The following is a 25,991-nucleotide window of genomic DNA, read 5'->3' as shown; positions in this document are numbered from 1 at the left end:
TAATAATTCAAGAGAGGGGATATGATGCAGAGAAAACTGGGCATGGGAGTGATGAGATCAGTTGGAGACCAGCTTTGCAAATATTTTGTTCAACTTGGTAAATCTCTTGTTCACATTGTAAAGGGAATCTTCCTTTATCATCTAATTAACACACCTGAGGGCCTGACTTTCAACCTGGTTTGTATTGTATTCTCACAGGTCTTGTGGAAGACCACCCAAAAGAGACCCCTCCCCAAGAGGCACAATTTTCAATGAGGGACTTTCATGCTCAGGTCACCACCCCATCTGATGGATTCTGGGGGAGCAGAGGGGTGGTGACCTCTTTGACCTTGCAATCTCCAGTGGAACCCTGGCCAGCTGGCCTGGCCAAAATTTAATCAGCAATCTGCATGGTCTTCTCTTAAAACTCTTTCTAGGGTGACAAGGTGGCAGTGGATAGAACATGGTTCTGAAGTCAGGAGGACCTGAGTTCAAATCTGGCCTCAGGCACTTAATAATTACCTAGCTGTGTGACCTTGGGCAAGTCACTTAACCCCATTTGTCAAAAAAAGCCTCTAACTTTTATTTTTTCTTTTTATTTTTGTATAAATGACGTTTTATTATATATTACTAAAGTATTCTTGTTTGAGAGTAAACATAATGCCCACCCTAATATAGACCATCATGGGCAATAAAGAGAAAAAAATTAAAATTAAAATAAAAAAATAATAGGGGCAGTCAGGTGGCACAGTGGACAGAGCACTGACCCTGGAGCCAGGAGCACCCAAGCCAAAATCCGGCCCCAGACACCCAACGGTCCCCAGTTGTGTGACCCTAGGCAAGTTACCCGAACCCTATTGCCCCTCAAAAACCAAAAAACACCAAACCAAAATAATAATAGGGGTGACCAGTTGGTGCAGTGGGCGGAGCACCGGTCCTGGAGCCAGGAGCACCTGGGTCCAGATCCCGCCTCAAGACACCCAACAATCACCCAGCTGTGCAGCCCAACCCCATTTTCCCTGCAACCCCCCCCAGAAATAATAAAATAATAAGAATAAAAAAAATAAGAATAATAAATATTTTAAGAATCAATTGGAGTAGAAACTTGTTTACCCTGTAGTTATAAATATTCTGGACCCCTGATCAATAAATGAAGTCGTCTATGACTCTCCACTTGGCCCAATTATTTCTCACATCACAGTGACCACATGCCCAAGGATGCTGGCATGAGCCTTAACTGTCCAGTATGGTCTGGGAGCAGATGGATGTTGACGAAGTACATGATCCTCCTGGAATGAATCCTTCTGAGGCTCTGGCACCTGGGCAGGATGAAAAAGTCACAGATTCTCACCCAAAAGAGAGTGGGGGAGGGTGTACCAGAGAAATAAAGCTGTCCACTCTTGAGGGGTCATCCCAGGAAGGCGGGTGGTGTCACCAAAACAAGAGAGTTCATTTGTACCCTGAGTGTCCATCATCTCTGCTAAGAGGCGGATGGAAGGCTCTTCAGGTCTCCAAACTTGGTCGCTGGTGTCAAAGGAAGACTGAGAATCACCTTTACATCAAAAGGAGGATGCATCAGTGGATAGTGCACTGGGTCTGGGGTCCGGCAGACCTGAGTGGAGATCATTGGAGATCCTGAGAAGTCAGTCTCTCAAAATGAAAGAATAAATAGAAAGCTGCCTCAGTGTGAGGCAATGAAGGTCTTAACTAGGCTGAGCCACAGCTGAGAAAAGAGGAGGGGGAGCAGGTTGGAGAAAACAAGATTTGGCCAAGGGTCTGGAGGACAGAAGGAACAGAGGTGAGGGCCTACAGGCCCTGACCCGGTCACCAGATTGGGTATCCAGGTGAGGGTTTCAGGGCAAGGGCACTCCCCACCTCCCTCAGACCAGGCCTGTGCCATCAGACTCCCAAATACAGTGGGACCATCCAGGACTGCTCTGCCCCCATCCCCTGAGCCCAGGTATTCTAGGGAACTGCACCAGGAAACCCCCTGAGATGGATGCCTTCCTGCCCCACGAGGACCAAGCCCCAAGGAAAACTACCAGTTTTACCTGCCAAGCCACCTTAGCTTCAGTTCTAACTCCTCCCCCTCCCCTCCATTTTTTTTAGTTGTTTTTTTTTTTGCAAGGCAGTGGGGTTAAGTGGCTTGCCCAAAGCCACACAGCTCGGTAATAAGTGTCTGAGGCTGCATTTGAACTCAAGTCCTCCTGACTCCAGGGCCAATGCTCTATCCACTGTGCCACCTAGCTGCCCCTCACCCTGCATTTCTTAGGAAGCAGGAGGGAGCCTCAAGCAGATGAATTTTGACAATGAGTTTCTACATCTTCCCCACCCTCAACCCTAAATGGGGGGTTATTCTAAAAGGACAGACCACCATCAACAGCCCATCATTTACCTCATCTGGGTCCATATGGTGACTCTTAAAACTCAGCCAATGCCACCAGTGCAGTGCCAAATGAGAACAAAAACACCAAGAATCCAAAGTCCAAAATCCAGGAAGGGGAGGTGGACAGAGTCTGCCCCTGAGGTGTGGCCTGCAGTAAAGGGAGGAATGGGTTATTGTGGCCCAGAGGAAAGAACCTTGACCACTCCTCCAGGGTCCTAGGTTCAAATCACAGTCTGGGGGGCTGGCAGAGAAGGCCCCTCCTGATCCCAGGATCATTTCTTCATGGGAAGAAGACATTCATGGAGAAAGCCTGGCCATTCCCCTGGACCTTGGGCAACCCTTGGGTATGAAGTTCCAAGGGAGTCCCTTTGATAGGCCTAAGAGCTTCCTTTCCTAGTTTCCTACAGCAGCCTGACCAAATGCCAAGACACCTGTGAAGGAGCAGAATGCCCAGGAAAGAGGGCTTCATTTCGGAGGCAGAGGCCCTGGATTCAAATCCTGCCTTAGACACTAGGAACTTGCCCTTGGGCAAGGCAGCTCTTCTGCTTCCCAGTCCATCAGGGAAAACTGTCCTGGCTGACCACAGAGGCCTCCTCCAGGGCCAGGGTTTTCGGGACTCCTGGGAGGTGGCTCCAGCTCATTCAGGGGTGGGACTTGCTCTGAGTCTTGGGGATTCCAGGACCCTGGTGGACAGCCAGTGCAGGCCATGGGTCTGGGCTCTGCCCAGCTAAAGGAACACAAGGCCCCCTCTGATCCTCTACCTGCCTGGCTGCAGGGCTTCAGAGGGACCCTTCCCTGTTCCCTCCCCCACCTCACCTTGGTCAGGTGCTCCACATACTATATTGGACGTGGCATTGCAGGCTTGAAGGATCTCTTCTCCCTCTGGACACCTGAGACCAGAACAGAGTGAAGGTGGCTGTACCCCTGTCCACCCTCCCTAGACCCCAAGGTTCTTGGATGATTTTGGCAGGTTAGGGCTCAGGCAGCTCCACTGATCCCCCTCCCCAGGCTCCAAGGAGCCTTGAACCCAGGAACAAAGGAAAGTCTTCTTATGGCTGTGAAGCTTCCCTTATTCCAATCCTATGTGTGTGGATCAGTGTGGGTCAGAGTAGTAAACAAGGTGGGACCCTTCAGGAGTTCCCAGATTCAAGCCATTCTGAAGATCCCACTTTGACTCAACCCTCTCCCCCTCACTTCAAGATCAACTCTAAAGTCTTGTGGTTGGCTTAGGCAACCCTTCCAGCCTGGGCCCTTGGTACCTCTCCTGCCTTCTCTTACTTCACCCTACTGTACACTGTTGGCCCCAGGCCCACTGTTCCCCCCACAGACCCCTCTTTCCTCTCTGCCTCTCCATAGCATAGCATGACCCTCAGGCTAGAAGGGCTTGTCCTTAGCATGGTGTCTGACCTAGAGTTGGAACAGAGAAACGCTCCTCCCTTGGCTTCCCTCTGGAGCACCTGTGTCCATAATGAGCTTCCCCCCTCACCTGGCTCCCTCCTCTGTGGCCAGAAGTTCAGAAGACATTCCTATTAGCTCTGAGCCCCCAGATAGGAAAACCCCTCATTCAAGGAGAGAGTCCTGGCCTCTTGTAGGTGGAAACAAAATTCAAATTTCAGGAGGGCTTGGGCAGAGGCAGCCTGGCAGAGGACAGGTCTATGGAGAGGTGAGCACCCAGAGGAATCTAGGGAAAGCCCTGAAGTGGGGGGCACAGCAAATGGCATCAGCTCCCAGGTGCCTGGGGAGTCTCCCTTCTCTGCCACTGCTCACTCTGTCATCCTCTTTTCCTTTTCAAGTGAGATGTTAGGTTTTTAAGACAATATTAATAAATAATGATAGTGTCTGCCACTCAGTAGATGCTTCATAATTGCTTCTTCCCTTTCCCATCCTTTCCCTGGGGAGGCCAGGTCCTTTGGGGTCCCCTTAGATGTCCTCACTCCTTCCTTTCTACTAACAGATACTTAGGATTTCTCTCTGGTTTTGAGTGTTCTGTTCCATTCCAGCCCCTCAATTAATGACAGAGCCCTCAAAATTCTCCAAACCCCACCCAATCAGAGCAGGCCTTTTCTGGTGCTTAGTTCTGATTGGTTGTTTCCATCAGAAGCCCCCCCCCCCCCAGTGGACCTGGACCATCAGCAATCAATACAAGGCTTCCAGATCCAACTCAACAGAAACAGGAGAACATGGTCCACATTAACCACAACATTGTGAGATGATCAACCATGAGGACATGGCGCCTCTCAGCAGTTCAGAGGTCAAGGACAACCCCAAGAGACCAGCTGTGGACGATGCTGGCCCCATCCAGAGAAAATCAAGTAAGGAGTCTGAATGCTATGGTCACTATTGTAAAACTTCTGTTAAGTTTTTCCTTTTTCTCTCATTTTTTTTCCCTTTGCTTCTAATTCCTCTTTCATAGTATAACTAACACGGAAATATGCAGAAAATAGGGAACTCATAAACTTGCAAATGGATAAATTTGAAAAAACTACTCTAGCCTCTCATTGGAAAAATAAAATGAAATTTCAATTAAAAAAACTCAGCTCAAGCTCTATCTTCTTGAAGAAGTCTTTTCTTCTAAACCCCTGCCCCCATCCAGCCCCCCCACCCCACCCCAGCTGCTAGCACAGCCCCTCCTGTGCTACTGGAAGACTACCTGGAATCACTCATGTCTGCACACTGGACACACTCCTAGAGAACACAGACCTCTTACTGCAGTGTTGGCACGTCTCGCAGTCGGGGGTCGCGCAATAGTACCCCTCCTGACACTGGCACTCTGTGTCGACATAACTCCAACAGGGACTCAGCATCACTTGCTCTGCCAAAAAGATGCAGATTTGTTCTATAAGAAACTATGGGGGCGGCTAGGTGGCGTAGTGGATAAAGCACCGGCCTTGGAGTCAGGAGGACCTGGGTTCAAATCTGGTCTCAGACACTTAGTACTGACCTAGCTGTGTGGACTTGAGCAAGCCACTTAACCCCATTTGCCTTGCCAAAAAACTAAAAAAAAAAAAAAAAACTATGGAGGGTCGGATGGAGAGAGGCGTGGGATGAGTTAGAGGGTCCGATGCTGAGTGAAGTGTCCACATCGACAACAGTGTGCGATGACCAACCTTGATGGCAGCAGCTCAGAGAGCTAGGACAACTGCTTATGAAGATATGATTCCCCGTCCAGAGGCAGAAAAGTAAAACAAAACAACAAAAGACGCCCCTTCTGCATCTGATGAACACTTCAGAAAAAGGATCTCTTCTGGATCTCTTTCCCTTAATTCTAATTCCTCATGCCCAAAATGACGAATATGCAAACATGTTTAACAAAATCTGTATGTAAAATGCTAGCCTGACTGTTCCCTACTGAGGGGAGGGAGGTGGGATGGGAAGGTGAAGGGAAATTTTGTAACTTGGAAATATAAATGTACAAAGGGATGAAAATTAAAGATAAATATGTGGATTAAGGTAACCCCAGAGGGGCTGTCAAGATGGTCATCCTCTGGGAATTCAGGGAAGCCTGGAGGATTTGCAGGAATTGATGCTGAGTGAGATGAGCAGAACCAGAAAAATACTGTCCACCCTAACAGTGATGGGTGGGTGGTGTAATGGACTTGGTCATTCCATCAGTGCAACCATCAGGGACAATTTGGGGCTGTCTATGATGGAGAATACCATCTGTATCCAGAGAAAGAATCATGGAGTTTGAACAAAGACCAAGGACTATTTCCTTTAATTTAGGAAAAAACCTGGTATCTTATTGTCTGATCTTGCTTTCTCTTACACTTTATGTCTCTGCCTTAAGAATCTGATTTCTCTCTCATCACACTCAATTTGGATCAATGTATACCATGGAAACAATGTAAAGACTAACAGACTGCCTTCTGGGTGGGGGGAGGGAAGTTGAATTAGGGGAAAAATTGCAAAACTCAAAATAAATAAAATCTTAAAAAAAAAAAAAAGATGGTCATCCACCATTCCAAGGGGGCATCCCTGGAACAATCAAATGTCTAGAAACCCTTCTAGCCAGACCAACCTCCGTGCTCCAATATAGCAGCCAGGAGTGATTGTTCTGGTGTGAGGCTTTCCTCCCCCACACGCTTCCTCCCCTAGGAGCTGGTCCTCCGGAGAACACACTAGCAAGGATGCTATTCACTGAGCTTGGCTACTACTACAGCTCTACTAGCTCCCGTTGCCACTCTACTCATCTCCACACCCTTTTCTACTCAGCTGGGGAGTCAACTCCATAAAGGAATCAGGAAGACTCAGGTTCAAGTCACACTTGGCTCCAGGCAGAGTTTTGTTTGCTAAGGTTCCTGGGAGTCCAAGGAGGCATTTTTGAAGTATATTGTGAATCTGAAGGACTATAAATGCTATTCCTGCTGCCATTATTGTTATTTTTTCTTATCATTACTATTACCCAACAGTGAGAAGCTCTACCACAGGCTATGCCCCATGGACCCTGGGGCATTGTCACCCCAGAGCAGGGGAGATTATCATGTGCCCTCCTCATCCTCACCAATTCAAGAAAGAGTTACAGAGCACCCACTATGTGTCAGACCTTGTGCTAAGTAAAAAGACAGAAATAGAGGCAAAGGAACTTCTAATCTAAGGAGCAAGTTGGTTTAGCTCTCTCTTGGTGACTCCTCTTGGGGTTTCCTTGGTAAAGACTAGCATGGCTCTCCATTTCCTTCCCAGTTTACTTTACAGATAAGGAAACTGAGGAAGACAGGGTTGAGTGATTTGCCCAAGTTCCATAGCCAGTACACCTCTGAGGCTCAATTTGTATTTGGGTCTTCCTGATTACTGGCCCTGGTACTCTATCCACTATGCCAACTAGCTGCCCACACTGAAGTAAGCTATTTAAAAGATAAATAAGAAATTGTTAAACGAGGCAGGCATTAGAATTGGGGGGGGAGGTTTCTTGTAGGAGTTGGGATTTTAGTTGGGGCTGGAAGGAAGCCAGAACACTTAGTAGACTGAATGGAGAAGGGAGAGCATTCTAGCCAGGGGGGGCCATTCAAGGGTTGGATCTCCATCCCTCCCACAAAAGTGAATGTGACTGGATGTAAGTGAGGACTGGGCAGGATAGTGTCCTGATCCCCATCCTGTGGGGCTGCCTCAACAGTAAGACATGCATGGGGAGTCAGGAATGAAGCTAGTCTGCCCAGGTAGAAGAGGGTGGGAATTGGAGTCCCTCAGCCACATGCTCTGAGGCTCAGAACTAACCTCTCCCAACACAACTTTTGTGATTTTTTTTCTCCTCTTGGACTCCCCCAGAGTTGGCTGGGCTCTCTCCTCTGAGGAGCAAGACAACTCCTAGAAGACCCGCCTCTTTCCTGTCCCTGGTGCCCCTGCAGGCACCTCAGGAATCAAGGGAAGGTTGCCATCAATGGAAGGAACCCTTTTTGTTGGGCTGACCTTTAGCACCTTGAAGAACACTTCAAAGCCTGCCCCTTCCCCCAGTCCTGCCAAGTTCCAAGCAGAGGTGATCCTCAGTGAGATGTCCTCCCCCACCCAGGTCCTCCCCTCCATGGGGCCAACTTCCAGCCCTTCCCCATCATCTCCTTGGAGACTTGAGGTGGAAGGATTAGGATGGCAGTTTGCTGTCAATGGCCAACTCTGACCCACTCCTCCTGACCAGATGCCCAGGGCCCCTGGGCTGCCTCCATCTCCTGACGGATATTTGGCTTCCCAGCTCAGCAGCATACTCACCTCTTCTGCATTGGGTACATGGTCTGCAGACTTCCAGTTTATTGTGAGGAGCATATTCTCCAAGAGGACATGGCTGACATCTTCCCAAAGTGTGGGGAGTGGTGCAATGGGTAAGTACATAAGTACCTGGGTGAGGAAGCAACAAAGGCTGAAAAAGACTCAGTACTTACCAAGTCTCAAGGGGGGGGGGGGGGTGAGGTGGAGCCAAGATAGTGGAGAAAAAGGAAGAATTCATCTCACCTCTCCCCAAACAACTTCAAACCATGCTTCACAACAAAATCTGGAATGAAAGAACCCTCAAAAAGGATGAGTTGAAACAATATGGAACCCAAGACAATTTAGAAGCTTGGCAGAACAGCTCTACCACAGCTGGTGAGCGTGCCAGGACAGACCTGGCCCCAGTAAACCAACAGTAGGCATTGGGGGTGCCTGAATCCATGTTGGCAGTGGTGGCTTCTAGATCTCAGTCTGCAAATGACAAGGGTTTCTGCCAGCACCTGGGGCAGGTCTCTGTTTCATTGCTCACTCTTGGATGTGGATTACAATCCTGAGTTTCAGTCCTGGGGTAAAGCATCATTTGTGGCTGCAGAGAAGGTGAGACCCTAGGCACTGTTCCAGGGAATAAGGAGTGCTTGTGGTCACTCATAGACAAGCACATAGGACAGGACAGTCTCTTTAGATCATACATCCATGAATGAACCAAAAACTTAGAGGTCCCCAGATTTCCCTCTGAATCTGAAACTTGGGACGGGGCCCCCTCTACCCCAGAAGCAGAACCTTCCTTAAGCATAGACTAAAAATCGAGAGATAGGCTGGAAAATGAACAAAGAGCAGTAAAACCTCCAGACTCCAGAAAGTTACCCTGGTGGCCAGAGAGATCAAATTCAGAAGTGTCAAAACAGTTACATCCAAAGCCTTCAAGAAAAAAATATAAATTGATCTCAGTCCATGGAAGAGCTCAAAAAGGATTTTGGAAATCAAGTAAGAGGGGTAGAAGAAAAGTTGGGAAGAAAAATGAAAGTGATGCCAGATATTCTGAAAAAGGAGTCAACAGCCTGCTAAAGGAGGCACAAAAAATGCTGAAGAAAACAACACTTTAAAAACAGAATAGGCCAAATGGGAAAAGAAGCACAAAAATCCTAATGCCTTGGGAAGCAGAATGGCTCTAATGAAAAAAAGGTACAAAAGCTCACTGAAGAAAATTATTCCTTAAAAATAAGAAGTGAGAAAGTGAGAGCTAATAACAGTATGTAACTCAAAGAATCAATCAAATACAATCAAAAGAATGGAAAAAAATAGAGAAAATATTAAATTTCTCCATGGAAGAGCAACTGACCTGGAAAATAGATTGAGAAGAAATAATTTTAGAATTATTAGACCACCTAAAAATCATGATAAGGCCTATACATCATCTTTCAGGAAATTATCAATGAAAACTACCCAAATATTCTAGAGCTAGGGGGCAAAGTAGAAATTGAAAGAATATACTGGGGCGGCTAGGTGGCACAGTGGATAAAGCACCAGACCTGGAGTCAGGAGTACCTGGGTTCAAATCCAGTCTCACTTAATAATTATCTAGCTATGTGGCCTTGGGCAAGCCACTTAATCACATTTGCCAGAAAGAAAGAAAGAAAGAAAGAAAGAAAGAAAGAAAGAAAGAAAGAAAGAAAGGAAGGAAGGAAGGAAGGAAGGAAGGAAGGAAGGAAGGAAGGAAGGAAGAAAGAAAGAAAGAAAGAAAGAAAGAAAGAATATACTAAGCACTTTTTGAAAAAGATTCCAAAATGAAAACTTGCAGGACTATACCATAGACAAATTTCAGAGTTCCCAGGTCAAAGAGAAAATACTGAAAGCATCCAGCAAGAAACCATCCAAATAACAAGGAGCCACAATCAGGATAACATAAGATTTAGCAATTTCTCTATGAAAGGATCAGAGTGCTTAGAATGTGATATTTTGGAGGGCAAATAAGTTAGGATTGCAACCAAGCATCACCTACCCTGGAAAACTGAGTGAGGAAAAAATGGGTATTTAATGAAACTTTAATTTAATTAAATTTAGTTACTTTAATGGGAACTTTCTTTTTTTTTAGTTTTTTTTTTGCAAGGCAAATGGGGTTAAGTGGCTTGCCCAAGGTCACACAGCTAGGTCATTATTAAGTGTCTGAGACTGGATTTGAACTCAGGTCCTCCTGACTCCAGGGCCAGTGCTCTATCCACTGTGCCACCTAGCCACCCCCCCAAAAGAACTTTTACAGTGGAGAGGAAGATGGGGGAGACTGGGGGGGGGAGTGCTTCAACCTTATTCTCATCAGAATTGGCTCAAAGAGGGAATAATATGCACATTCAGTTGGGTATAGAAATCTCTTACCCTAGAGGGAAGTAGGAGGGGGAGGGGGTCAAAAAGGATGGGGGAGAGGTAGTGATCAGAAGCAAAATATTTTCGAGGAGGGACAGAGTGAAATGAGAGAGAGGGAGAGGTATAAATATGTGGAAAATAGAATAGAGGGAATTATAAAATTATAACAAATTATAGCAAATTTCTTTAATCAAGTCTCATTTCTCAAATATATAAAGAACAGAGTCAAATTTATAGCACAAGGAGTCATTTGTCAATTTGTAAATAGTCAAAGGATACAGATCAGCATTTTTCAGACAATAATCCGAGTTCTCCATAGTCATATGAAAAAAATGCTCTAAATGAAAGAAATGCAATGGGAAACAAGTCTGGGGCACCACCTGACACCCAGCAGATTGGTTAATATAATAGGAAAGGAAAGTGACAACTGTTGGAGGGGACGGAGGAAAACTGAGGCACAATGGTGGTTGTAAGGAAGTTGTGACTTATCCAAACTTTCTGAGAGCAATCTGTAACTATGCCCAAAGGAAAATAAAACCATCCATACCCTTTGTTCCACAACAGCACTTCTGGGTCTGTGTACCAAAGAGATCATTAAAAAAGTTAATTTAAAAAATAGGAAAAAATGGATTTTGAAAACTATCTTTACAGCTCCTCTGCAGGACTCTTCTAGTCCACAACCATGCAGAAGACAAAGGGGACATAGAGAGAACAGTGAGTGTGGCCGGACCAAAGGGCACATGGGGGGAAGCGGGATAAGGCTGACTCTGAGGCTGAGGAGCTGGGGGTGAGGATCACTGTGGCACTTCACCCCAGGCATGCTCTGATCAGAAAATTGTAAGAAGCCTGGAAACAGCCATATTCTGAGTGGAAGCCTCAGGTCTCCCATGTGATAGTGGCCGAGGGAGAGGAGTTGACGACTGGGCCCCTGGGCTGAAGGAAGAGAGCAAGAGGGGTCAGTGAGGTGGGCAGGAGGGCGTCACTCACCAGGTTGGCAGTAAAGGCAGCAGTGCTCCTTATGCCAGTACTCCGTTTTAGAATCACAGGTCTCCCCTGGTTCTCTGGCATGCAAAGTAGATAGCAGGTTTGACTCTGGTTTTCTCATGCCCTGGAAAGGGAGACAAAAGAAAGTCTGAAGGCCAGGCCCCTCCTCCGAAGACCTGCAGAGCTGCCTAGTATATGCCCTTCAAGTTCATTTTTGAGGGTCCCAACTTGCCAAAGAGCACCTTCTGTTCCTGGGAGCTTCCCCATGTCAGAGACTGACTAGGGTCACAGGAGCCTTTTCTCCTGTGACTGACACCCGAAGGCAGCTGCTCTCTCACCACCGGCCTCTGCTATGGTTCTGACTTTTGTCTGTATGTCTCAGGAAGATCTGATAGAGTGACCTTGGTGTGGCCACCAAGCAATGCTAAGTTTGGCACCAGAAGCCTGGCCCGACTGGCCCAGAGACCAGAAGGTTCAGTCAGCAGCCAGGTCCATAGAGGGGCAAATGGCTTTCCAGAGGCATGGGTCTCAAACCCACTCATTGGAGTTCAAAGCTGCGACTAGTTGGAGGGTCCTTGCTATACCAGGACCCAAGATAAGTGTGCCAGAGGATGGTCTTCTTCCAAGGGGGCTTCCTGTTCTTCTTGTTCTTCCACTGGGGGGGAAAGGCACTTGAACTCTGCACCTGAGCAACTCCCTTAGAACTTAAAGCTTGGGGGTGACTGGGGGGGTTAAGATGGGAGGTAGAGGAGGAAAGACTTGAACCCAGGACTTCCTGATGCTGAAGACAACCCCCCTACCCCCCCCAAAGTGACCGTCCCATCTCCCTCTTGGAATCACCAGGTCAACCTGGGGACGAACACCAATAGCAACCTAGGAAATAAATGCTATGGAGTCTGTGTCGGAGACTGCTGAATAACTCCTATTGGGGCACCTAGGCAGCACAGTGGATGGAGCGCCAGCCCTGGAGTCAGGAGTACCTGGGTTCAAATCTGGTCTCAGACACTTAATAATTACCTAGCTGTGTGGCCTTGGGCAAGCCACTGAACCCCATTGCCTTGCAAAAAAAAAACTACCTAAAAAAAACAACCTAAGACAACAGGGTTAAGTGATTTGTCTCAGATACTTAATAATGACCTAGCTGTGTGACCTTGGCAAACCACTTAACCCCATTGCCTTGCAAAAAAACCAAAGAAAAAATAAAGGAAAGAAAGCAAAAATAAAATAAAATAGGGATGACCATAGCTCCTCCCTCCCAGTTTTGTTGGGAGGATCAAATGAAATATACTAATTATAATGTAGTTAGGGGTGGCTAGGTGGCACAGTGGATAAAGCACCAGTCCTGGAGTCAGGAGTACCTGGGTTCAAATCCAGTCTCAGACACTTAATAATTACCTAGCTGTGTGGCCTTGGGCAAGCCACTTAACCCCATTGCCTTGGAAAAACCTAATAAAATAAAGTGGTTAGAACAGTTAGGGCCTTAGGGAACACTATCAGTGTTGTTAGCATTAAAAACCCTCCACCAGGTGAATTGCCTGCCATTCCAAGAGGACCAATAAACAAGAAGCCTGCTCCCAGGCCCCACTGTCCCAACAGTGAGCACTTTGCCAGAAGGGACCCTGTCAGTCCCACCTGAGGAACCCAGACCTGAGCCAGACTTCAGCTTTCTTTTCAAGAGTTTCCAAGAAGTTCTACTTTGGGGTAGAGGTGGGGAGTGAGATGGAAGGAAGAATTCCAAGTTCCTGCTCTTTGGGGTCTGACACCCCCACTCTTCCCAGAGTCTTTGGTGCTGCAGGAATCAAGGGCCAATTGCCCTTTGGTGGGAAGGACAGTGTGGCTCTGACACACTGGGTTATGGGTGGATCATACATTTATTTTTTTATTTTTTTCAAGGCAATGGGGTTAAGTGGCTTGCCTAAGGCCACACAGCTAGGTAATTATTAAGTGTCTGAGGTCAGATTTGAACCCAGGTACTCCTGACTCCAGGGCTGGTGCTCTATCCACTGTGCCACCTAGCCACCCCCATTTATTTATCTGTGAACACGTCATCCTTCCCCAGTAGAATGTTACTGCTCCCTCTCCAGGGGCCAGCCTAGGGTCTGACACAGTGGAGGTGCTTAAGACACTTTGGTTGACCAGGAGTGTCCTCCCTCCATCCTGAGGCCTTTGAGTAGGTGAACCTCTTCGGTTCTGGAAGCACCTCCTCACCCTTCAGAAAAGAAGGGGATTCCATGGGCTGGTGCCCCAGTGAGATGTGGAGGGAGGAGAGGAGAGAATAGAGCATTATAGTGGGCAGGACCGAGGGTCCATTTCTCATTGCCCATCCTGGCCAGGGATGCTCTAATCTGGTTGTTCACAGAGAGAGCATCAGGTGTCACTACTGACCAAAGTGGGTCCTGCTCTCTCCCAGTCCCAGCATTAAGAGCCTACTATGTGTCCGGAAAAACCTTGTCCACCCTAACAGCAACGTGGGGGTGATGATCAACCTTGATGGACTCGCTCATTCCATCAGTGCCACAATCAGGGACAATGTGGGGCTGTCCGCGATGGAGAATACCATCTGTATCCAGAGAAAGAATGGTGAAGTTGGAACAAAATCCAAGGACTATTACCTTTGATTTAGAAAAAATCTATCTTATTGTCTGATCTTATCTCTTATACTTTATGTTTCTTCCTTAAGGATATGATTTCTCTCTCATCACACTCAATTTGGATCAATGTACAACACGGAAACAATGGAAAGACTAACAGACTGCCTTTTATGGGGGGAGGGAAGCAAGACTGGGGGAAACATTGTAAAACTCAAAATAAATACAATCTTTCTTTAAAAAAAAGAGCCTACTATGTGTTTAGGCAGGCAGGGGCTAAACTGTAGTTAGAGATCCAAACAAAGGCAAGAAAATGCCCCTGTCCTCAAGGAGGTCACAGGCTAATGGAAGAGACAGCATGAAAACATGAGTCCAAAGGAGTAAAGACCAGGAAAAATAGGAAACAATGAACAGAAGGAAGGCTCTGAAATTAAGAGGGCTCAGGAGGGGCAGCCAGGTGGTGCAGTGGATAGAGCACCAACCCTGGAGTCAAGAGGACAAGAGGATGTGAATTCAAATATCACCTTGGACACGCAATAATGACCTAGCTGTGTGACCTTGGGCAAGTCACTTAACCCCAATGCCTTGTAAAAACAAACTAAAAAGAGGGCTCAGGAAAGGCTTCCTGTAGAAGAGGGGACTTTTGTTGGGACTACAGGGAAGTCAGGAGGAAGAGAAAAAGAGAGACAGCATTCCAGAAATGGGGGACAGCCAGAGAAAAAGCCCAGAACCAAGAGACAGAGGCAAGAGAATGTGGCTGATGCTGATGCTGGGGTGATGACCTGGGAGAAAACTCAAGGCTTGAGGAACTGAAAATTACAATGAGGATAAAGACCCAGGTTTGGTGTTTTCCTCCCTCACAGGAATCTGGGCAGAACAGTTTCCTCTGAGACCCGGCAGGGCTATGACCAAGAGCTTGCCTTCTACTCTGGTGCCAGTGTCCTTGTTTCCAAATGACTTTCTTTTTCTGGTATTTCAGAGAGTTTAAAGGTACAGAGTAATAAAAACCGCAACTAAGACTTTTGAGCCCCCAGAGGAGAAACGAAATCAAATCCCTAGGACAGAGTCTGGTCCCTTTGACTCATTTTTTCTTTGGTGTACCCCAAGTAGGTACTGGTGACTCCAACTCCCTATTCCAGGTGCAGAAGAAAATACAGGTATTCATGGTCATGGATGTAGGTATTTTGATATAAAACAAAAACCCTCCTATTCCACCTGGGACTGGACTCAGGGAGTTCAGTTCCTCTCTGACACTGGTCCTACTAAGTCATTCCTAGAAACAGCGTGGCTGCCAAAGAACCTCTTGACTGACCTAAAGGACCCTAAGGTGCTTCCTTCCTCCTCAGGACATCAATGTCGAGCTGGTGGTAACCCTCAGCTGGGATGCCAGGGCTCACTCTCCCAACCATTGAAGCTCCCAAGGTCAGAGACTATTTCCCAGGTGTGTGTGGGGGAACATGACCCAACAAAGTCTGATTGAAGTCAAGAGGAGGAAAGGGACTTAGCGTTCTAGAGGCTCTGCCCAGTTCTCCCGTTAGCCAATCAGAACCAGTTCCAACAGCTCTTCAGGAACCAGCCTAGGCAAAGCCCTCCATTTTGAGAGATGTCATTTGAGCAAGCACCGGACCTCCATTACACAGAAATGAAAAACTAGGAAAAATGATATAAAGATGCTGGTAGCAGCAGGCACAGGGAGGGCCATTTGGAGAGAACAGCCCATGTCTGAGCAGTTATTAAAGGGCTGGTTTGCTCCAAGACACGCTAAGAAAATTGTTGACTGGGCCCTCCATCTGCCTCACTCACTCTCAAGTGCCCCTTCAGCATCCACGCTCCCCTCCTTGCCCTACTTCAGCTCTCTTCTTTCTCAGGTCCAAAATCATCTCCTTAAACAGGCAGACTCTGTAAACCTGCAAAGTTGTTTCTACTCATTAGTTTGGGAGCCTCTTGAAGACAAGGACTGCCTTTTGTACTGTTTTGGTAACTGGTTGGCAGAGTAGACACTTGAGAGATGCCTGTTGGCTACCGAACCTTTGGGCCAACTTCTTGTCTCTCCTGCTCTGTTGTAAGATACTCCTTTACAAAACTGGTCCCAACAGAAGTCTGTTCCTTCCTCCCCATCCCCATCCCCTTTCCAACTCTTGGAACTCTGTCCTTTTGAGGGCAAGATGGCACCCTGTGCCTAGGAACTACAAATCCCAGGGTTCTAGCTGGACTGACCCCAAGGAAAGTGAAAGTCATTGAACAGAAATCTGCTTGCATTCCCTTGCATGTCCTCTGGTTCCTTTTCCCTAAGATGATAACTGTAATGAGGGCCTGGCTTATGAGCTCTGTGCCTACCAGCATGAGCAGTGCCACAGCTGCCACAGAGAGCCTGCTTCAGAGGGTATGGTTTTAACCTGTCATGAAGTGCCTTGGAGAGTCCTTGGAGCATGGGTAGCCAATCTGTGAGTGGTCCTGGTTCATTAACATGTGTGATAGAGAACAACTTCCTTGGGAGATCTTTGGAAAGGCTTTGGTCAGCCTCTCTTCTCTCTTAAATGGAAACCTCATTGGATCTCTTCTCTAGACTTGAGTCCTTCAGTGATGGCTGATTAGGAAATGAGAGACATCAGCTCCCTCCAAGATCAAATTAAAGCCCCCCAGATATGAGCTTAGTTCTTTGCTCCTCTTGGGGTTCATTCTTTCATTGAAGGGATTCAAAGATACAACTTCATGGGTTGCAAAAGGGCAAGTGAGGAAGTTACCTGAAGTCTGGGAGTACAGGAGCACTGAGGTGAATTTGGTGGCAACAGCATAGGTCAAAACTGTGAAATCTGAGCCCTCCTAGACCCTGAGGTGAGAAAGGGGAGAGCCTCCCCAAGGATGTTTGGGGAACAATATCTGTATTATGGCTTGGGCACCTGTCAGGTGTATATTAAAACCTCAGGAAAAGCTGGGACTCCCCCCCCCCCCACAAAGAAGAATTTCCTTTGTCTTGCTGAGATAGGAGCCTTAATAGTGATGCAGAGAAACCTGGGCATGGGAGTGATGAGATCAGCTGGAGACCAACCTAGGCATGGGAGTGATGAGATCAGCTGGAGACCAACTCTGTAAATCTGGGCTTTGCCTTGTTAAGGGAATCTTCCTTCTCCCTTTATCATCTCATTTAGGCCACAGCTGAGGGCCTGACCTTCAACCTGACGTGGATGGCATTGTCTTCTGGTGGGGTGGCCAGGGCCAAGACCACCCAAAAGAGACCCCTCCCCAAGAGGCAAAATCGCCAATGTGGGACTTGGATCACTCCCAGGTCACCATCCCTCCCATGGACTCAGAGGGAGAATTTAAGGAAATTGAGGAAGGGGTTCTGTCTCGTTCACCTTCCAGCCTCCTGCTGAACCCTGGTCAGTTGGTGTGGGGAATGTGGGGCCTTGTTGGTCTTCACAGGGTGGAAGGGGCCCCTTTGAAATCCATTAGAAAGGGGAAATGGCCCTAACCAATCACAAAACAGGGAGAGTTCTCCCAATCTCAGTCCAAAAATGACAAATCCAAGGTAAGAAGAATCTAGTCCTTAACTGGTCAAGAGTGACCTAGAGTACAAGAATACAAACTGTGCCAAGAGGACAAACCAAGTTTGTGCAATTAGGTAACCCCACACCCCCTGTGCCGATTGGGGTTCATCAGCATGTCATGGATCCTATGATGGGGGGAGTCTATTAGGGACATGTCATGTGATGGGCAGACCTCTTAGACTGTAACTCAAATTCCGAGTTTATGAAATCCAGGTGGGAGGGGAACGAGTTTCTAAAGACCTTAGAATACCTGATGTAATAACCCCACCTTGTGGTTCACGCTAGGGGAGGCACCCAGATCCCACAGGATTCCTGAATAAAGTGTTCAATTTTCTCTCACTCCAGCAGATTTCTTTCTTTTACAGATAACAGCCAGCCTGGCCAATCCAATCAGCAATCCACTTGTCTTCTCTTTAAACTCTTTTAACTTTACTATTACTTTCTTAATACGTTATAATTTCCTTTAATAAATCTCTATTTTCTTTCCAAAACCCACATTCCCGAATCTGAATCGTGATTCATTGCAGAGCAGAACCAAACCCAAGAATCAAATCACCAATTACATTTGGAGCCTTCATTTGACCCCCAACTCCACTAGAAACATTTTCAGATAAGACCCTCAGAATGTTTCCTATCACTGAAGAGTGTCGGATGCTCAGTCCAGATGCCTCACCTGGTCCAGGACACCCAAGCTCCCTTTGATTGAGGCTCAGTGACCAAGGGAGAGGTAGGCAACATGAAATCCAAAGCCTTGACTCAAGCCTGAGTGACTACAAAGAACCCCATTGGCCACACATCCTCTGAGGATGAAGGCGGATCCCCAATAGAAAGGTGGAGAAAAGGCGATCCTCTAAGAGCCCAGGTCCCTTAGGGAAGGCCCATATCTGAGGCTGGCACCACTGGTGATGACCCTTTTGGAGAGACTTTAAGGTTTGCAAAGAGTGGTAAAGCTCTCATTATGATCTTCCCAACAAAACTAAGGGGAAGGACTAGGCCCTCTTCTTTATGAGGAGCAACAGGAAGTGACCTGCCCAGAATGCGTCAGGGCCAGATCTGAAGTAAGTGCAGGCTTGCTGAGGGCAAGCTCCTTGGCAGCGTACTCTAGCAGGCTGCCTCTCCCAAGGCAGTGCACTGAGTCCATGATAGCGGATGAGATCTCCCGGGAAGAGGACAAGGGAGAGGAGAGAAATTGGCCCAGGACAGAGCCCCAAGAGACACATCCAGTTAGTGGGCATGATTCAGAGGATACGCATCAAGGGGAGGTGACCAGACAGAGGCAAGGCCATATAAATGTCCATGGAGAGAGAGAGTGAAAAAGAGTCAGAGAGGGAAAGAGACAGGTGAAAGAGAGACAGAGACAGAGGAGAGACAGAGAAGAGAGAGACAGAGAGAAATGAGAAAGACAGAGAGAAATGAGAAAGACAGATGAGAGAGACAGAGACAAGGAGAGATGAGAGAGGGGAGACAAAGAGATGAAAGAAACAGAGATGAGAGAGAGAGCACAAGAGACAGAGAGACATGAGAGATAAAGACAGAGAGAGATGAGAGATACAGAGACAGAGAGTTGACAGACATGAGAGAAAGACAAAGAGACAGAGAAAGGGAGACAGAGAGAGATAGAGACAGATGATAGACAGAGACACAGAGAGATGACAGAGAGAGATGAGAGAGACAGAGACACACAGAGATGAGAGAGTGAGAGAGCGAGAGCAAGAGAGACAGACAGATGAGAGGCAGAGAGATGACAGAGACATGAGAGAGACAAGAGAAAGACAAAGAGACGGAGAGAGACACAGACAGAGAGATGAGAGAGAAAGAGAAGAGACAGAGACAGAGACGGGGAGAGGTAGGAAGGAGGCACGGGGCAGCTGGCTCACGCGGACGCGGGCCCGGGCCGGCCCGTCCCCCATGGCCGAGACCAGAGTCAAGGCTCCGGAGCGGTGCAGACGCCTCCTGGGGCGCCGGCCGTGGGACCCTTGGCCTGTCCCTGAGGAGCGGGGCATCGGGGCCCCCCCGTTCGCCCCTCCCCCAGCACCTCTCTGCCCAGGCCTGGCTGCTCCTGGGGGCAGGGAGCCGGCGCCCGGGGCAGCAGAAGGCTCCTAGCCCCGCCCCCTTCGCCCCAAGCAGGCGCTGGGGAAACCCCATTCCCGAAGGCTCTGCGCCCCTTCCCCCTCCCCCCACCGCAACGGAGGACGCCCCCCCCCCGCAGGCCCCCCTCCAGCTTCGGGGGTCCGGCGAGAATGGGGGGGGGGAGAGTTCGCCCGGGCCATCGCCTCGAAGCGCCGGTCCGGGGGGCAGGAGGCTAAAGAGCCCCCCGGCCGACACCCCCGGCCTCCGGCTCGGCAGCCGCGCAGGGGCCCCCCAAAGTGGCGGGGCCGGGAGAGGGGCTCTCGGGGGGCGGGGCGGGGCTCACCTGGGCTCGGCCGCAGGCCGGGACGACCGCCAGGACCAGGGTCAGCAGCAAGGCTGCGGGGCGGGGCGGCCGGGAGCGCGGCATCGGTCCCCCAGCGGCCGGCCCACTCGCCACCCAGGGGTCCCCACAAGTCCCGCGGACTGCGGGGGACCCGCGCTTAAATCCCGGCCTGGCTCCTTGCGTCACTGCGGCCCCGCCCAAAGCACATGGCGGGGGCGGGACCTGGGCTGGGGCACGGCCGGGAGGCGGGACCGGGGGTGTCCGGAGGGCTGGGGGGGCGGCCCGGGCCCCAGCTGCTGACTTGCGGGACCTTGGCTCAGGTTGCTTTTGGGGGGTCCAATGTTTTAGTGTCAAAAGGGGGAAGGGGAGCCAGGAGAAGGCGCGCCCCGCGGCCCGTGCCCAAGGGCCCGGGGCTGCGTCCGGTGGGGGGGGGCGTGGAAGGGGGCCGGGGGTCTCCTGCTCCTGCTCACGGTGGTGAATCCGGGCCCGGAGTGCACGTCGGCTTAGGGGGGTCCCTGGGGCCTTGCGAGCCTTCTCGGAGCCCGGGGCGTGGCCGACGCTGGGGGTGTCCAAGCCAGGGAAGAAAGTCCCAGAAGTGCGGCTGGGAGAGGTTCGTCGGAGCCCATGGCCCAGGAACCCCGATTCCCCCTCTTCTGCCTGGGTGTTCCCCCGGCTTCCTTCCCGGGCTCCCCACAGGGGGCTGGTGCCGAGGCAGCCCCACGGGGGGGGCGTCACATCCACTGTATCTCTCTGCCTTTTCGGGGAGCAAGGGGGCCTCATCCCCTGAATGGCCCCGCCCCCCCAGTGCTCTCCCTAACTCCCAGCTTCCTTCCTTCCTCCCAGCCCCTACAGGAAGCCCCCCCCCCAATTTCAGCGCCTGCCTCTTTTCCCAGTCTCTCATTTATCCTTCTCTCTCTCTCTCTCTCTCTCTCTCTCTCTCTCTCTCTCTGTTAACATGGGGTCACCTTGCTTAGGGGCAGCATAGTGAATAGAGTCCCCAGGCTGCCAATCAGATGTGTCCCATGTGTCCCTCAATCACTTCATTCTGGGTGCCTTAGTTTCCTTCTCTGTAAAGTAAGCTGAGAAGGATATGGGGAATCACCCCAGTATCTTTACCAAGAAAACCCCAAAAGAAGTCACCATGAGACAGACAGAACTAAACACCAAATTCACCCATTAGATTGTAAGCTCCTTGAAGGTAGGGGCTGTCTCTTACCTCTTTAGTGTCTTTTTTGCTTAGTACAGGGCTTGGTATACAGGAGGTGCTTTAAAAAATGCTTTTGACTTAGTGAGAAGCGGAACAGCTGCATGACTCCTCTCCCCCCATGGTGTGCAAGCACCCCAGGGCCAAGTGGCATAGCCTGTTGTAGACTGTTGGGTAATAATCAGTAATCATTCCTAGCATTCATCTAGTTGTGACAGTTCACCAAGCACTTAACATATTCCTCCTTTAATTCTCACCACGCTGGGAAGCAGCACTAATATTATCCTCATCTTACAGTTGTGCAAACTGAAGCAAATGAAGCTTTTTTTTCTCCTTATTAAAGATTTATTTCGGGGCACCTAGGTGGTGCAGTGGATAGAGCACTGGCCTTGGAGTCAGGAGGACCTGAGTTCAAATTTGGCCTCAGACACTAAACACTTAATAATTACCTGTGTGACCTTGGGCAAGTCACTTAACCCCATTGCCTTGAAAAATCTGAAAAAAAAAACACCAAACCAAAACAAAAAAGATTTATTTCAAGTTTTACAATGTTTCCCCCAATCTCACTTCCCTCCCCCTACCCCCCAGAGAAAGCAGTCTGATAGTCTTTCCATTTGTTTCCATGTTGTATATTGATCCAGATTGAGTGTGATGAGAAAGAAACCATATCCTTGTTTTTTCCTTTAGGTTTTTTTTTGCTAGGCAATGGGGTTAAGTCACTTAACCCTTACAAAACAAAACTTAAAAAAAAAAGAATTAGAACAAAAAAAGAAAAAACCATGAGAAATGAAGCAAAAAATAAAAGAAATTTTTTAAAAAGTGAAAGATAGGTCACTCCTTGATTCTTTTTTTGTTTCCTCTGGAGGTGAATGACATTGTCCATAGCAGGTCTCTCGGGGTTGTTCTTGTTCTCTGAACTGCTGAGAGGAGCCGCATCCTCATAGTTGGCCATCTCACAATGTTATTGTTAATATGAACAGTGTTCTCTTGGTTCTCTTGACTTCACTCAGCATCAGTTCATGTAATTCTTTCCATGCTTCTCTCCAACATTGATCATTTTCCTTTTTTTGTCATATTAGTCAATCTGATGGGTGTGAGGTGGGACTTCATAATTGTATTAATTTGCATTTTTCTAATCAATATGATTTGGAGTATTTTTTTTAAATATATATATATTTGCAAGGCAATGGGGTTAAGTGAAACCCAAGATCATACCAAGCAAGTATCAAGTGTCTGAGGCCGAATTTGAACTCCGGTCCTCCTGACTCTAGGGCTGGTGCTCTATCCACTATGCCACCTAGCTGCCCAATCTCTAGTGTTTTTAATAGGAATGGGTGTTGTATTAAGATAATTATCTTCTTTTATTTTTGTTATTGGATGTAGTCAGTTATATTGATTTTTTTCCTGATTCTGAACCTCACTATTGCTGTTTATGCACAGTCCATTTCACTTTACATCAGCTCATCAAAGTCTTTCCAGGTTTTTCTGAGAGCATCCTATTACTCATTTCCCACAGGAGAATAGTATTCAATCATTTTTTATAGAATTATAAATTTGAATAATGTCCAATTAAGCATATATGATGCCTTCAGAGGATTCTTTGTCTATACCTTATGGTTTTTTAAAAAATTCCCATTCCTTATACAGTTATACTATATGTCATGTATGTAGTCAGGGAGACCTGAGTTTACAACCAGCCATAGAAAACTATTAGGGTGTGACCCTGGTTACCTTTACACAAGAGGATGACGTGTGTCGATAACTATTTTGACAGGAATTGTGAATTTATTTACTTAGTAATCATGTTACTTGTTGTTCATTGCCTTTTGTATATTTTGTATGATCTCTTTCTGTCACTTCATATATGGCTCACGCTGCTTTGAATTCCTTATTTTTTTTAAGGTTTTTTTTTGCAAGGCAATGGGGTTAAGTGGCTTGCCCAAGGCCACACAGCTAGGTAATTATTAAGTGTCAGGCTGGATTTGAACTCAGGTCCTCCTGACGCCAGGGCCGGTGTTCTATCCACTGCACCACCTGGCCACCTCTGGATTCTTTATTTTTGATGGCAAAATAAAATTCTATTTCTGAAATATTTGACTATCAAGCCTGGCAACCGTCACTGTGCTAATGATACCACTAATTAGGGTCACTAAGATTTGTGTAACACTTACAGGTTTGCTCAACGGAAGCCAAGCTCCCCTTTCCCCACTCCAGAATCTGAGGCTCACATATACCCCCACTTCCTGTGGCTCAATCATCTCAAATATCATCAGTGTATTATATCAGGGAACTAAAGAACAAAGCAAAGGCTGGGCCCTCAGAGCCAGGACCGCTCAGCCCTGTCCTCTCCTCAATAGTGGGTGCCTGCAGGTTTAGTGGGGTGACCTGGAGTGAGGAAGCCCTGAGTTTAAATCCAGACTCAGACAGCTCAGATGATCGCTAAGCAGGATGCACAGAGGACAAAGTGGCCCAGGATGGGCTGTGAGCTGGGAAAGTAGAGCCACTCAGGAGTTGTTGAGAAATAGCACGTCTAGTGGACTGTTCCACAGGTCAGGCTCATTCTTTCTTTCTTTCTCTCTTTTTTTTAGCCTCATTCTTTGCAAGAAAAGTCCTTTTTCCTTTCTTTTTTCGTCATTTTTGTGGGGCACTGGGGTTAAGTGACTTGCCCATGGTCACAAAACTGGTAAGTATCAAGTGACTGAGGCCCAATTTGAATTCAGGTCCTCCTGACTCCAGGGCTGGTGCTCTATTCACCTAGCTACCCTGCTCATCTTCTTTAAGATGGGTCCATGTTGCTCCTCTGTCCAGAAGCTTCGATGGCTCCCTAATCCCTTGGAAATAAAATCCAACCACCTTAGGCTAGAGTCTCAAACCCTTCATTCTTTGATTCTCACCCATTTCTCTGGACTTATTTCACATGACTCTCCTTCACTAATTGTTCCAGTTTAACTAAGGCATTGGTGCTTTCTTACAACCCTTGCCTTGCTCTCTTGAGTTCCCTTATCATACAGGATCATGCCCAGCCTAAGGCTCAATCTGGGATGACGCATTGCCTTCATTCTTACACACATGCTGCTCAATGAAGGTGGAGAAAATCATGCAGATGTTCTCCACTCTAAATGGATGGTCTATGATCTCCACTGGGCACTCCCTGCTGCTAGGCAATCTTTCTCTCCCTCCTTTATCCGTTCACTCTCCAGCTCTCCCTAGGCCTCCTCAACCTTTTCATGCCTCCCCAACCTCCCTTCCCCATCTCAACTGTATATACCTCATGTTATACAGAAAGTGAGGAAGGTAGGGCTTTGTTGGTCTTCCCAAGGGTTGTGCGTGTGTGTGTGTGTGTGTGTGTGTGTGTGTTTGGCAGAGGGGTCTGTAGGGAATCCATTACAAAGGGGGAATGGCCCAGCCAATCACAAAATGGGGAGAGTTTTCCTAATCCCATTCCAGAGATGACAACCCAAGATTAGAAGAACCACAGTTCTCAACCTGTCAAGCGTGACCTAGAGATCTTGACCTAATGCAGCTGAGTTTGTGCAATTAGGTCATTGAATATTATTCTATAACCCCCCCCCCCCCAGGATTGGGGGTCATCAGCATATCATGCATCCTATGATGGGGGGATCATATTAGGGACATGTCATGGAATGGGTGGACCTCTTAGACTGTAACTCTGAGAGCCTATGAACATCCAGGTGGGAGGTGAATGAGTTTCTGAAGACCATAAATGGCCTGATGTTCCAACGTCATTGTGCCCCATGCCAGGTGGGGTACCCGTACCCGGCAGGCTTGGTGAATAAAGTCTACAGTCTTCTCCCACTCCGGCTGGTTTTTCTTCCACTTATAACAGAAACAGCAGAGTTTAAGCTGCCTCCTCTGGGCTGCTTCCACTGCAAAGGGGAGGTTCAGCCCTGCCTGGCCCGGGGCCTGCCTGGTTGCCTCGCCCAGGCCCTGCCTGGCCCGGGCCCTGCCTCGCCGGGGCCCTGCCTGGCCCGGGCCCTGCCTCGCCGGGACCCTGCCTGGCCCGGACCCTGCCTCGCCGGGGCCCTGCCTGGCCCGGACCCTGCCTGGCTGCTTCGCCCAGGCCCTGCCTGGCCCGGACCCTGCCTGGTTGCCTCGCCCGGAGCCTGCCTGGCCCGGACCCTGCCTGGTTGCCTCGCCCAGGCCCTGTCTGGCCCGGACCCTGCCTGGCCCGGACCCTGCCTGGCCCGGACCCTGCCTCGCCGGGGCCCTGCCTGGCCCGGACCCTGCCTGGCCCGGGCCCTGCCTCGCCGGCGCCCTGCCTGGCCCGGGGCCTGCCTGGTTGCCTCGCCCAGGCCCTGCCTGGCCCGGGCCCTGCCTCGCCGGGCCCTGCCTGGCCCGGACCCTGCCTCGCCGGGACCCTGCCTCGCCGGGGCCCTGCCTCGCCGGGACCCTGCCTGGCCCGGACCCTGCCTCGCCGGGGCCCTGCCTGGCCCGGACCCTGCCTGGCTGCTTCGCCCAGGCCCTGCCTGGCCCGGACCCTGCCTGGTTGCCTCGCCCGGAGCCTGCCTGGCCCGGACCCTGCCTGGTTGCCTCGCCCAGGCCCTGTCTGGCCCGGACCCTGCCTGGCCCGGACCCTGCCTGGCCCGGGCCCTGCCTGGTTGCCTCGCCCAGGCCCTGCCTGGCCCCGCCGCCCCTGCAGTCCTTCCCTGGGCAGACGGCCCTCTGCTCTCCCCACCTCTCCTTCCGTCCCGCCTCCAGCCGTCCCGCGTGTTTCCCGCCTCAGAACCGCACGGTCCAGCCTCTCCTCCGCGCTCGCCCGGGTCCCTTTGCCCTAGGGCCGGGCCGGGCCGGGGCGGGGCCGCCAGCGGCCGGGGCT

At 49.2% G+C, this 25,991-nt stretch overlaps 1 protein-coding gene across 3 annotated transcripts; it reads right to left on the bottom strand.

The window, feature by feature from the left end:
- Positions 1 to 321: 321 nt before the first annotated feature.
- On the bottom strand, positions 322 to 25,930 carry LOC141516586 (tumor necrosis factor receptor superfamily member 26-like). Of its 3 annotated transcripts, XR_012476757.1 has the most exons (8): positions 19,951 to 20,028; positions 11,405 to 11,525; positions 8,063 to 8,188; positions 5,066 to 5,177; positions 3,182 to 3,255; positions 2,375 to 2,513; positions 1,439 to 1,591; positions 322 to 1,298 (listed from the first exon to the last, which is right to left on the bottom strand). XR_012476757.1 is itself a non-coding variant. In XM_074227605.1 (7 exons), the coding sequence occupies exons 2-6, from the start codon at positions 11,520 to 11,522 to the stop codon at positions 2,407 to 2,409; spliced, it is 537 nt and encodes a 178-aa protein (XP_074083706.1). In that variant the 5' UTR covers positions 11,523 to 11,525; positions 25,851 to 25,930; the 3' UTR covers positions 322 to 1,591; positions 2,375 to 2,406. The 3 variants fall into 3 exon arrangements, 2 of the variants coding, with proteins under 2 accessions (XP_074083706.1, XP_074083705.1); XM_074227605.1 differs by lacking the exon at positions 19,951 to 20,028 and adding an exon at positions 25,851 to 25,930 and having other exon boundaries at positions 322 to 1,591; XM_074227604.1 differs by having other exon boundaries at positions 322 to 1,591.
- Between the last annotated feature and the right edge of the window lie 61 nt (positions 25,931 to 25,991).

Source organism: Macrotis lagotis, chromosome 3 (assembly GCF_037893015.1).
Source record: "Macrotis lagotis isolate mMagLag1 chromosome 3, bilby.v1.9.chrom.fasta, whole genome shotgun sequence".
Classification (NCBI taxonomy): Eukaryota; Metazoa; Chordata; class Mammalia; order Peramelemorphia; family Peramelidae; genus Macrotis; species Macrotis lagotis.
The sequence above is the reverse complement of the archived record's forward strand: the minus strand, read 5'-3'. Positions and strand labels throughout refer to the sequence as shown.